Genomic DNA, 13,731 nt, shown 5'->3' on the forward strand with positions numbered 1-13,731 from the left:
ATCAAAACAGTTCTCAAAAATATCTTTGATGCTAATATAGCTTATATAAAGACATATGCTTTCTTACTTATAATCAGGATTTAATTTATACATTTCTTTCAAATCTAAGTGGACGTTTTGTTGTGGTTTTGGCAGAAGATCACGTGGTTACTGAAATTGCGTAATTAGGTCTAAAATACACTACAAATTAAAACATCAGATAAGCCAACCGCCCTTGAACGACCAGTTAGATGGCGCTTTAGTTGTTGCGGTTCAAGTATATTTCTGGTTTATTAGATGGTAGCCTTGCTACATTCTCATTACCTTCAGTGTATTTTCACATGATCAATATGACAAAAACGTGTTCTGTGCAACAAGTAGCGATAATTAATACTTGTATTTCACAGTTTTTGTAGTTGATATTGTAATTTCATGTGTGACCACTTATATTGAATTTGTTTGTTCGATTTATTAACGTCCTATTAACAGCTATGGTCATGTATGCGGTGTGTTGCGTGTATGTTGTGCGAGGTGGGTGTTTTGGGAGATTGCGGTATGTTCGTGTTGTGTCTTCTGGTATAGTGGAACTGTTGCCTTTTTATAGTGCTATATCACTTAAGCATTCCGCAGAAGAAACCAAGCAACACACCTAACCCGGTCACATTATACTGAATACGGGACACTCCTAGCTTGAATGCTGAGCGTTAAGCAGGAGCAGACTTATTTTGAAAGAAATCCACTCTAACAATAATTTCCCCGTAGCTTAAATATATGTAATAAGTATCATGTGTACTACACAGTAAATTTAAACCTAATGAGAATGTAGCAAGGCTAAATAAAATATCTATTTACTATGCACACCTAGAAAACCGAGAAGCCATTGGTCAAAATACTGAAATTTGTTATTCATAACATTCCGAAATACGTTTTCTATTGCCTTTAAAAATCAGATAATAGGCATCATTTTTTAGTTGATTTTCTCAAACTGTATAAAGATACAACTTTATTCATACAATTGATTATCAGATTAATGAATGTTAAAACATCGTTTGATATATGTGACGAAGAAAAAGAAATATATATAGAATTCCATTTCGGAACAAAATCTGATACGGCATGTTGATGTGTTGCTTTAATTTCAGACATATGCATCTTTTAGAAGAAAAAAATGTGCAGTAACACTATATAAGACTTGCACAATGTTACAATAACTATCTTGTATTCGTCAGGTTAAGTGACAATGATGATTCATCTCATTTTTGTTTGAAAGAAGACAAAGTTACATAGATAACACCAGTAGCGTGACACTTTGTCTAAAGTCCATCTAACAAAACAAAGGATCAAATATATGTTAACAGGACACTTCAAGAGGTGTTCTCTCAACTATGCAAAGGAGATTAACATTACACACTTTAAAGTCCTGTGCGGGTAAAGCACACATGTATGATGTCCCGTTTGAGCCATCAAATTACTATTTCTTATTCATTAGAACATTAAAGATGCTCCAACGCCGACAGAGCATAAATGATATTCATCATTCGAACAATAATCTGTGTTTAATCGTGTATAAATATGCCTCATTAACACAAAAAATAATATAAAATAATTTATTTCGCCTTTGGTGCATGCGCAATCAGTACTTCATTCCATATAGAATATAGTGCCACGGAATTTTTTTCGGGATGCAATTAATTATTTTTTCATATTTTTAACTTGAAGGAAAATTAGAAGCTCTAACTTTTCAATGGTGGTAATGGTGTAATTTAAGTATGTTTTGTAACTAAAGAAAAATACTTAATCGTCTGCTCCTGTTCTTAATAGTGAAAAACTACCCTTTGTCAGCGGTGGAGCATCTTTAAGTTGTATATTTATAACTTGACAAAGTATACATGACGGTGACCATTTAATTTCCATTACTCTGGAATGGTTGTACATCGTGCATTCATCTACTAGTAAACGGTCATGTCCTCTTTATCAAGTTTTTGTACAATGCACACAACTACTTCAATCAGCGGCCATCGTAAAACTTATAACCGTGTCTAACGCATCATACGATGCAAGTTAGGACTCGGGGGCCCCTATCAAATTATGTGAATGCCTTGCATAACTTACAATGAATTATACCACGGTGGAAACAGAGGATTCGTGCGTAGCGGATAAAACTATAGTTAAAGTATTGACTCGTTTTTAACAAATGTACAAATAGTGAGGCAAGTCTCCAAGACAATTCATTCGAAAGGAACATACAATATAATATGTCCTGGCGTTTTGTTTCCCCCTAATGGAGGGTACACTCAATACGATACACAGTCTAATTCAATGCAGAAAATAGTCCCAAATGTTTATTTTTATTATTTCAAAACACGATGTAAGAAAATCCATATCGACGCACATGTAAATATATCGACCCCATTTCTATTTATAATCGAAAATAAGCATGCTTAAGAGCAGAAAAATTCAATATAGTGTTGAAAGTTTATCTAATGGTGTGCCAATTTTTGGCTCTCGGCGAAAGTCGTGTTTTGTAGCAGATTTTCCGGTAAAAGTATAACGCGTAGAATTTTGTGCCTTTGACAAGTTATGGTAATGCGTGCGACTTAGTGCAGATCAATTTTCGGAGAATGCTTTTGAAATATTAAACTTTAAAGGAGCATTTGGAAAATCACTTAAAATTTTATTTAATATTTCTACAGAAATCCGCAGTCGAGTGTAAATATGATACGGGAATGGAAAGAGGGGGAGCTAGCCGACCGGCTATCTTGTTACTTTTTATGTGTTGCTGATGTGTGTCGCATACCTTTACCTACCAACATACGGGCAATTGTCTCGGTATTTGTTTTATATATGACCTACATTGTACGTGTGTTCCAGCAGTTACGGGTACCATTTACATTACTTACATTTTCACATTGTTACTGGCCATACAGAAATCAGATCACATGTAATTGATAGCATAACCCTTAGCAATGATATGGATGGCCATTTTTCCTCACTCAGAACAAATTTAGAAAAATCTGCCAGATCCCATTAACAAATTGCTTTTGATCAGCGATAATAAAGTCGCTAATTTAAAAAAACACTATGGACAGTTTAGCAAATCACAATTCATAATACCACATGTATAATACAGAATACTGTGTAGGTATAAAATTGTACAGTTGAACCTCATTAATCCTGTCTCCGTTAATCCGGTCCCCTCTGTTTTTGGCTCACGGCGATAGCCATACTAAAAACATTTTAAAGTTTTGTGAAGACGTTTTCTGCAAAAGATATGCCAGTTATTTTTATGTGGTTGTGAATAAACTCTTAACACAATCTGATTAAAATACAGATCCTTATAACCACTCCGTTAAATAGAGGATCTGACAATATCCCATAGGGGGTCACGTCAAGATAACCTTTATACCACGTGTACTTCACATCAAACAAACAAACAAACAAACATAAAATGCAGGTTTCATATCTTGCTACAACAACTGAAAACGTCCCAGTATACATATCTGCTTTGTTGTGCTCTTTGGACGAGATGACTACATACACAAAAACAGTTCTGAAAACATTTTCAAACAATTTCGTCCTCTGAAATTCATCTTCAATAATTTTGCAGGCAGCAAGGTGATTGGCCATTTTCAAAGGTCACCTGGACATGACCCCTAATGGGCTGTTGTCAGATCCTCTTATCTAAAGTAGTGATAATAAGGATCTGTATTTTAACCAGATTGACTCTTAACACTAACTAAATCTGCATTCGAGTTTAAAATGCAACATCTGCTACAGTGAAAGCTTCAATTGTATCTAAGAGGGCTCTTGTACCACAGGTTCATAATCCATCAGAGGAATGGATGTGGCTTTTGGATTCGAAGTACAAAGAAACTATTCCAAAAGGAGTCTGGTTTTGCTCTACACTCTTTAACGGAGGTTTGCCCACCATCTCTCCTTATGGAAAACAGCGTGTGGCACTTCCCATAGGAAGTGTACTCGACCAACTTGGCGGCAGAGTAAGCCTGTACCGTGGCAAGGATTCAGTGGTAAGATCCAACAGGTACGTCCGCCTCATGCTTGTAAAGGAGGAAGACCGTTTTGAATGTTTGGAATTTATGGAAAAACTTAATCCTTTAGACAACGCATGGCTGAAATTTATTTCGGGTTCCGAGTGTCTAGCTGCACAACGACCAAATTGGGTGGAAATCTACTGTCCATATGAAATTGATATTAAGGATGGCGAGTGGGACGAAGTAGATTAGTGTGTTCATTATAAAACATTGTGACGAAAAAGAAAGGCTGAGAATTATTTCAAAAAATGACGTAATTTCGTGTAGTTTGCTGACACCAGGGATACCAATGTGTAACTGCATACCTAGATATCACATTCGTGGCTTTTATTTTGGTTCCATTTACATATAGAATATAAATACTTGTCATGGTTTATATGTTACAAATTAAGAAATGATTACACCATTAAAATACAAATAAAATAAAGGATGCTTGTTAGATTGAATTCGTTTCTGTAGGTTTAATGAGCTTATTGCATGGCGCGGCGTCCATTGTCTGTCCATCAACATTTACTGCTGTCAACTAGTTGTTCACTCCAGAGACCCGGGTTCGATTCCTGTCGACAGGAATGTGTATTTTGCCCTGCTCTTCTACATTGGTGCCATACTAAATAACCCACGGAAGGTGGTTAGAGCTTCGGGTTTATAATAAGGAAATCTCAAGGAAAAAACGGGGAGTTGTGTAATTGTTTGTTTGATTAAATTGACGTGCTAGGAACACCCAGTGTCATGTAAGGACGAACTCCCATTCATGCGGTGTGTAAAGAGAGTAACGTCGTAAAAGGAGCGGGTCATTGTGGTTCGTATATTGTGTTAAATACGATCACGGTCACTCAGCTGACGGAGCATGGTTCTTTGACTAAGTCGGTAGAGCCGTTGTTTTACGCTAAAGTCCCGGGTTCGATTCCTGGTAGGAGCTCTAGACAAGAATGTGTATTGTCTTTGTTCTTTTAAAAGTAGCATATATGACTATAATTCACATCTTCAGTGGAGTTGAACTGAATTATGATTGCACGTGTTTATGCATCATAGCTAACTAGTCTTTTAATGTCTTGTGTATATTGTACATTTTGATAATTTGAGATTATAAATATGCTTATCAGGAAAAAAGGCATCGAGCAGGTTAGGGATATATGCCTGTCACCAAATATCAATGTCATTGTTTACAAGTTGTCTTCTGACTTGTAATTTGCTACCAAATGCACGATATCCATAGCCCAGTAGGACGTAAATAAATTCACCAACCTACAACTAGGCTAACCAACCAACCAAATATATATTTTGACTTTTCTAGATAGATATTGGTGTTGTCTAGCTACGATTCGATTATTTCATCGAAAATGGGAGGCGTTGACAGAAAAAAGGGAGTTTTTTTAACCCTTGTGTAATAGGAAAAAGCATATTGGACGGACGGAACCATATATATAATATAGTTCTTGATAATAATGCTATAGCTCATTTGTATTAATAATGACGCTGCATCCGTCTTTCACCAGGACCGCACATAAACAGGTTGTGTATCATCAGCAGAACAAACATAAATGTGGTCAGAATGACTACCCTGTGTATCAGTCGGGGAGTATAATACACAAGCTTTTAGTTCATATGTACCTGCTGCCCCTATTGCATGATCGTAAAAGGCGACTAAATTTAGGATCTTATATTTTCTCTTCTTCCTAACTGACTTTATCTTTCCTAATGCCTCCCTTGGCACCGCCTCACTTTTGGCCACGAGTTGAGCGTTCGCCCCTATGAAGAAGGCTCTGGGTTCTGTCCCCTGGCCGAGACACACCAAAGTCTATAAAAGTGGTAGTTTCTGCTCCTGATTAGCGTTCAGCAAACAGGGAGTGGGACTACTGGTTCGCCCGTTTTCAGTATAATGTGACCGGGTGGGGTGTGTTGCTTGGTGTCTTCGGCGGCATGCTTCAGTGATATAGCACTATAAAAAGGGCAACAGTTCCACTATACAAGAAGACACAACACGAACATACCGCAGTCTCCCAAAACACGCACCTCGCACAAACATACATGCAACACACCGCATACATTGGAGGCCGTCCTTACATGACCATAGCTGTTAATAGGACGTTAATTAATCAAGCAAACAAACAATCATTCTTCATTTTCTCCTTTTGCTATTTCAACAAAATTACCAGGAATACTTATGATGCGTAACATCCTCTAATAACTAAGATATTTGTTTATGATTAAGAGAAGGTTCATATAGACATATTATCTAAATCTTCTGATGTAGACATGTTATCTAAATCTGCTCATATAGACTTATTACCTAAATCTGTAACTATAGGCATTTTATCTAAATCTTTAACTATATACATATTATCAAAACCTACATCTATAGACATATTCTGTGGTACAACTCTATAAAAGGAGAAATGAAATTGAATAACCCACCTCTTAATTTCGATTGTTTTACCGAAGAATATGTGTGCATTACAAGTCTATGCATCAAAGTGTGAAGACATCTGGAGACGTGTATGTAAACATGCTAGTGTGGTCGGTAGAGTGTATATAATGTAGATTTATGTATATGTGACTATATGTTTGTATGTCTGCTGTTTAGATATGTATGTATGTACGATGAGATACGTATTATAAATTTTAATCTGCAACTAGATACCATGATATAGTATAGCGTAAGAATGGATATCTTCCTGGTTCCGATTTTTTTCTACGTGTGTATATACATGTTGGTTAGTAATGATATCATTAACAATTACCGCAAAATAATTTCACTCTTTCTAACATTACATATTGCAGAAACTAACATTTTTGCGTGCCTAACAACATAACGGTTTAGGTGAAAAAGAAAAACGAGGTAGAGATTTTTATTCATGGACTAAATATCAAAAGAAGGTTAAACATAATCCTGGCACACGAACTAACACATTTTATACAGACAACGCTATATGTCCCATCTAATATTAATCAGGAGTGGAATGGTGAAAGTATTACATAATTTTGGCACCCAGCCAGACGCTGCTGGGGTAGCTATCTTTCTTACAAAACACTTTGAGTATGAGATAATTGATGTACACAAAGACAACCATGGCAGGCATTTGCTAGTTAATATTAAAACGTTTACACAATAATAAATATATATGCCCCAAATGATAATAAAAACAGGGAAAAACATTTTCTTTTAGATTTGAAAACATTTACACAAGAACACAGTTAAGGCCTAATTATCATAGGTGGAGATTGGAATGAAATTCAAGACACAAAATCTGACAGAAAATCTAGACTAAACCCCCAAAAACCTGTAAAATCTTTAAAGTCAATGATAAATTAATGTCGCTTAATATACTGTTGGGGAATAAAACACCCAACCACAAAACAGTTTACATGGAAGCGGAAAAATGTAAATAATGAGGCTAGTAAAATCGATTTATTTCCTTATACAAAATGAACTTATTTATAAAATTTCATAAACTGATATAAGACCAGTATTAATTAAATATACTGATCATCAAGCTGTATCACCTTTTTTAAATGTTGAAAAAATAATACGGGACCAGGGTATTGGAAGTTAAATCTGCTAAATGATTATATGTACCAAAAAAAAAACGGCCTCCCATGTATGCGATGTTTTGTGTGTATGTTGTGCGAGGTGCGTGTTTTGGGAGACTGTGGTATATTCATGTTGTGTCAGATGTGTCTTCTTGTATAGTGGAACTGTTGGCCATTTTATAGTGCTATATCACTGAAGCGTGCCCGCCGAAGACACCAAGCAACATACACACACCCGGTCACATTATACCGACAGCGGGCGAACCAGTCGTCCCACTCCCTGTTTGCTGAGCGCTAAGCAGGAGCAGAAACTACCATTATTACAGACTTTGGTGTGTCTCGGCCAGGGGACAGCCATTAGCACTTCTAAATATAGATTATAATACATTAGCACACTGTCTATCTGAAAGAATAAAACCAATCCTACCTAATATTATAAATACTGATCAGAATGGCTTTATCAAAGGGGCGCGACATTAAATATAGCATTAGTTTGTTTGTTTGTTTGTTTGATTTATTAACGTCCTATTAACAGCTATGGTCATGTAAGGACGGCCTCCAATGTATGCGGTGTGTTGCGTGTATGTTGTGCGAGGTGAGTGTACTGGGAGACTGCGGTATGTTCGTGTTGTGTCTTCTTGTATAGTGGAACTGTTGCCCTTTTTATAGTGCTATATCACTGAAGCATGCCGCAGAAGACACCAAGCAACACACCCCACCCGGTCACATTATACTGACAACGGTCGACTTATTAAGGATATAATAGAATATGCGGAGAAAATTAATATTACTGGATCTATACTATTTTTAGATTTTTCCAAGGCTTTTGATTCTTTGGAATGCGAATTTATGCTTCATACTTTGAAAGACTTTGGATTTAAAGAAAGTTTTATGAAATGGGTTCCAATCCTATACCGTGATATATATTGCATAATAACAAACAATGGATGGCTATCAGAACAAGTAAAGATTATGTGATGAATCCGTCAAGGATGTCCTTTATCAGCTCTACTTTTTGTAGTAACAGTTGAGACATTATCAATGAAAATGAGACAAGATATTAATATTTATGGAATCCAAAATAAAAATTCACAAGAAAGACAATCTTACAACTAGAAGATGACACCACCCTCTTCTTGGAACATAAAAAAAGACATAACTGTTGCCCTAAATGCTATAGAAATATTTGGTAGTCTTTCAGGATTAATCCTAAATAGAAAAAAAATCACTAGGTCTCAAATTAGGAATTAACAAAATGAACACAGAAAATGACTTTGAAGGAATTGATTGGTCAGAAAGTGAAATAAAGTATACTTTGGGCTTAATGCTATTCAAAACATCTCAAATCAATTGGGAAAGTAAGATTTGGAGAAGATATGTTAATTTTTCAATGAATAAAAAGCACGCTAAACAACTAGAAGATTTCTAAAATATTCCACAATTCTGTCAAAATATCACAAATGCATAGGTAGACATAAATGAGAGAAATGTGACATATATTTGAAAACAAATGATATGAAGCAATCAATTCATCACATATAATTATAGATCATTGATCTTTAAAAAAATGGATAAAAAGTAATATCATCACTATTTAAAGATCTGTTAGATGTTGAAGAATGCATAAATGACCATAGCTGTTAATAGGACGTTAATTAATCAAACAAACAAACAAAATAAATGAAAATGTAATATTGAACATATTACAAGATAAACACAATTGGATATCACAAATATCAATACTTAAAGATGCTCCACCGCTGACAAAAGGCATTTTTTCACTATTTAAAACAGGAACAGACGATTTATTATTTTTCTACAGTTACAAAAGTTAATTACTTTACACCAATACCACCATTGAAAAGCTTGAGCTTCTTATTTTATTTCAAGTTAAAAATATAAAAAAAAAACCAATTAATTGCATCCCGAAAAAAAATTCCGTGCGACTATATCCTATATGGAATGGAGTACTAATTGCGCATGCACCAAAGGCAAAATAAATTATATTATTTTTTGTGTTAATCAGGACATATATATACACGATTAAACACCAATTTTTGTTAAAATGATGAATATCATTTATGCTCTGTCGGCGAAGGAGCATCTTTTAAAAATGCATACCTTAAATATGGCATGAAAAATTAGAAAAACCAGATATATCAAAATACAACATAAATGAGAAATTTTATAAACTGTCAGTTGTTATGACACCCTCACTAAAAACAATACCTATAATTAAAACTACAACTTAAATCATATACAACAACCTGATTGGGAAAATGTCAGTTAGACCGATTGCATACATATCATGGGAAATAGAGGTTCCCCAACAAGTGACTGTTGTTTATCATGTTTGTCAAACTCGAGTTAGTTAATTTTCAAATTTTGAAAAGACACGAGCTTTAGCGAATGTCTTTTGAAAATTAACTAACGAGAGTTTTTAGATAAACATGATAAACAACAGTCACGCGTTGGGGAACTTATTTATCCCATAACTTTAGCTCTATATTTATACCGAGGTGACCATTTTCTCGTCTTCATTCAGGGAAACTTACAACCAGACATTGTGTAGTGATATCTTTCCGCCATAAAATATAGTGCCTAAATAGAGAGCCAATATTCTATTGTTCGATACTTTGAATAAGCAACTTCATGTTAAACAGTAAATATAAAGCTATTTAAAAGAAAATGCGCTATAAAAAGTTGCCCTAAGTTGAGAGCCAATCGGAATCAAGAGATCTTGGAATTGACCAATCAGAGGCGCCGTAGATGTTTACACACTGGAGTGTGTAAACATAAATGATAACTAACTGCTATGGAATTTACCACGTTTTTTTTTTCATTGTGAAACATGCATAGTTATGGGATAAAACACATTTATACAGTTATAAAAATCTGAGATAGAACACAAATTAAGAAAATCCCTTCTGTTCACTTTTCAAAAATTTGAAGTCAATTTAAATAATGATTAACAGAGTTCAGCCAAAAATATTTATTAAATGGTAACTGATTACGCAGAGTTCAGCATTCTTTTTAGGAATATATTACCTACTTTATAAATGGAAAATGCAAAAAATATGTAATTGACATTGGATTCACACTCATATCTATTGTAAGTGTTCTTGTATGTACAAAGATATAATCTTGTTATACTAACGTACAAATCTTGTGTACAACTTAGTATCATGTACGTACAACTTAGTATCTTGTTATGAGTAAAAGTATCTTGTACGTATGATCTAGGTACTGGTTAGCTATTCGTATATCACGTACCCTTTGTTTCTGAAAAAAAAGAATACCTTTACATTGTGTGGGAGTTATGATGCTGTGGAAAAGTTTCCGAACATATACATGGCGAGATTGACTTATGTCATTTACAATTGTTTTGCTTTTGTTGTGCAGTGCCTACTCCGTGCGAATTAGGGCGCATGCAATTGTAAACAAAAAGCACATTTAAACCTTAGGAACATTCAAGCTCAGACGAGAGTATCAATTACACAGTTCCTCGAAAGTCATTGTCAGTTTCAAAATAATGAACTATACATTTCAACTCATATTTATTTCAAAACATATATTGTCCTCCATTAATATATATTTTATATTTTAATATTGTCAACTGTTATCTCCCATACGTTCAGATAAAATCAGTTCAACTCAACTTGTATGTTAAAAGGTTGTGTAAAAGATCCGTAAAGATATAACTGAATACAAGAAGTATTGACGATAGTTGTACGTACGTATATTCTGTGAGATACTTTCAAAGTAAACGTACCAGTCGGATCTTTTCAGATATTTACTTTGAAAACTATCTTGTGACACAAGATTTCTAACACGTTACACATATCTGTACGTACAAGATAAATTAAATATATAGTGGCCCTAATACGCCGCGTAATATCTTTCTAATCCTTAACCATATAATTCAACTGTCCCTTGATAACTTTCCCAAGTAGCAGTACTTTACCTAACACATCATCGCTAAAAATATTAACAGAACGACCAGCGTGGTCAAGATTAATATTGAAAATCATTTTCTCTTTTTGTTTTGGGGGCAAATTAATAAGAAATGAAGTAAACTACACCATTTATACAGACGTAAATAATACTTCCTACCTGAAATATTTATCTGTTAAAACCCTATGCACAATAAATGTCGCTTTCCTTTATATAATACTATAGTACAAACTCCCTCCCTAGGGGTAAACTCGAGAGACCCCAGGGTCACTAGAATTTCACAATTTTTGGTAAAGGACATTAAGCACCTTTCTATCTATGAAGATGTATTTATTTCTCCCACATCTGTAAGAAGAGAAATTTGTGAAATTTTGTTCAAAACCTACAATTAATAATACTATGCAACTATTTTATCCAATATAAAACTATATAAACTTGTACTGAAAAAGCTAACAAGAAGTGATGACGCTCAGCCACTATGAGCAGTAACGCTCATCTACAATGAGTTAGTAACGGTTCAAGTTTATAATGACCATTAACGCTCAGTATTAATGAGCCCTAATGCTCACGCCCTGTGATCAACTGAGGTCTATAGGGACTCTTATACAATGCGCAACTCACACATCGTGTTAACGGGGGTGCAACCGCTACTGCTCTCAACTCATTTATCCAGCGACATCCTATAGATTCAATTGCCCGTCACACCAACGCACTGAAAACGAAGCTAGCACCGAGGTGGTACAGGCAATATTTCATCAGTGTTTTAAAACCTCAAGGAGGTGAGTCCCCCGTGACGAGCGAGTACCAGGTAACCCAGAGGCAGGCTGACTATAAGGCACGTTTTCATCCCCTAGCCCTCATCAATGATCACCTGCATTATACTTAAGACATACATGCTCATTGCTAAAAATTATGAGCACACTTACCGATTAGACGAACGGCTATCCTTATAATATATACCGCCAGTGGAAAAAAACAGAAGTTATCTGCGCTAACGGTCCCCTCTTTTACACATTTATTAACATTGGGCAAGGTAATTAACCCGAAGGATCGCGCCATCTATACAATTTGGGTCTCCTATTCTCCTTCATTTACGACTTTAACTACATCATAAGTCAAACAACTATTTGACATCGAGCGTAACAGAAACAATGAAGTAAACTACATGAGGGGCGGAGCTGTCGTCGGGGACTACTGTCGGGCGGTATGTCGGGGTTTTGCATGGCTACAATCATAGGATGGCTATACACGTGAGATAATTGTTGGCTGTCATTGCGGGTGGTGACAGTATTACAAGGGGTACTGTGTTGATATGCGGGGAGTTTGCGATTCTTCCAGGGACTCGTTAATACAGGGGACTACTGTGGTGATATGCGGGGTTGTTTGAGCCGGTACATTAGTGGACGGTATGACGGGGGACTACTGTCCGCGCGGTATGCGGGGTAAGCGGTACAATCAGGCGAGGGTAATGTTGGAATGGGCAGTAAATCGTGGAACAGTTATAACTCGGGTTACTGCTGTGGCTGTAATGGGGAGTTGGCTTGGGGGATCATCAGCGGACGGCTATGACGGCAGGACTACTGCTCTGCAGGTATGTGGGTTTGGCGTGTAACGTACAGCCTTAGATTGTATACACGTGAACCTGTTGCTGGCTGTATGCGGGGTTGAATGTAATAACATTGGGAACTAATGTGGTCGGACTATGCGGTGTTAGCGGTAACATCAGGGCGACGGTAATCCAGGGGACGTCACTGTCGGTGGTATTCGGGGTTAGCGGTACATCAGGGAGAGATGGTTTTGTTTGTTTGATTAAATTATACGTCCTATTAACAAGCTCTATGGTCCCTGTACAGCGCCGGGACCCTCCACTACGCTCTCCATGATATGCGGTGTGTTGTGTGTAATGTTGTGCTCTGGGGTTAGCGCTGTTACATCAGGGAGATGGTTGGACGATGACAGAGACCTACTGTCTGCGGGTATGCGGGGTTGGACGGTACATCAAGGGGACAGTAAATCTGGGAAATTTCTGTGACCAGTATGCCGGGTTTGATGGTACATCAGGGGGACTGTTGAAACAGGGGACTACCAGATAAAATGGCGGGTATGCGGGTTTGGTGGTACATTCAGGGGACGGTAATAAAGATAAAAGGGGACTTAAAAGTGGCGGGTACATCAGGGGACGGTATGATTGGGATTACCTTTATTTGCCGTATAA

General features: G+C 36.3%; 1 protein-coding gene across 1 annotated transcript; it reads left to right on the forward strand.

The window, feature by feature from the left end:
- Window positions 1-3,737: 3,737 nt before the first annotated feature.
- Window positions 3,738-4,468, forward strand: LOC138329902 (uncharacterized; the record flags this gene model as incomplete). The annotated part of the gene is made up of 1 exon (XM_069277187.1): window positions 3,738-4,468. A coding segment is annotated over one exon (486 nt), but the record flags the coding sequence as incomplete, so codon positions are not given.
- Window positions 4,469-13,731: the final 9,263 nt, after the last annotated feature.

This window comes from Argopecten irradians, chromosome 8 (genome assembly GCF_041381155.1).
Source record: "Argopecten irradians isolate NY chromosome 8, Ai_NY, whole genome shotgun sequence".
Classification (NCBI taxonomy): domain Eukaryota; kingdom Metazoa; phylum Mollusca; class Bivalvia; order Pectinida; family Pectinidae; genus Argopecten; species Argopecten irradians.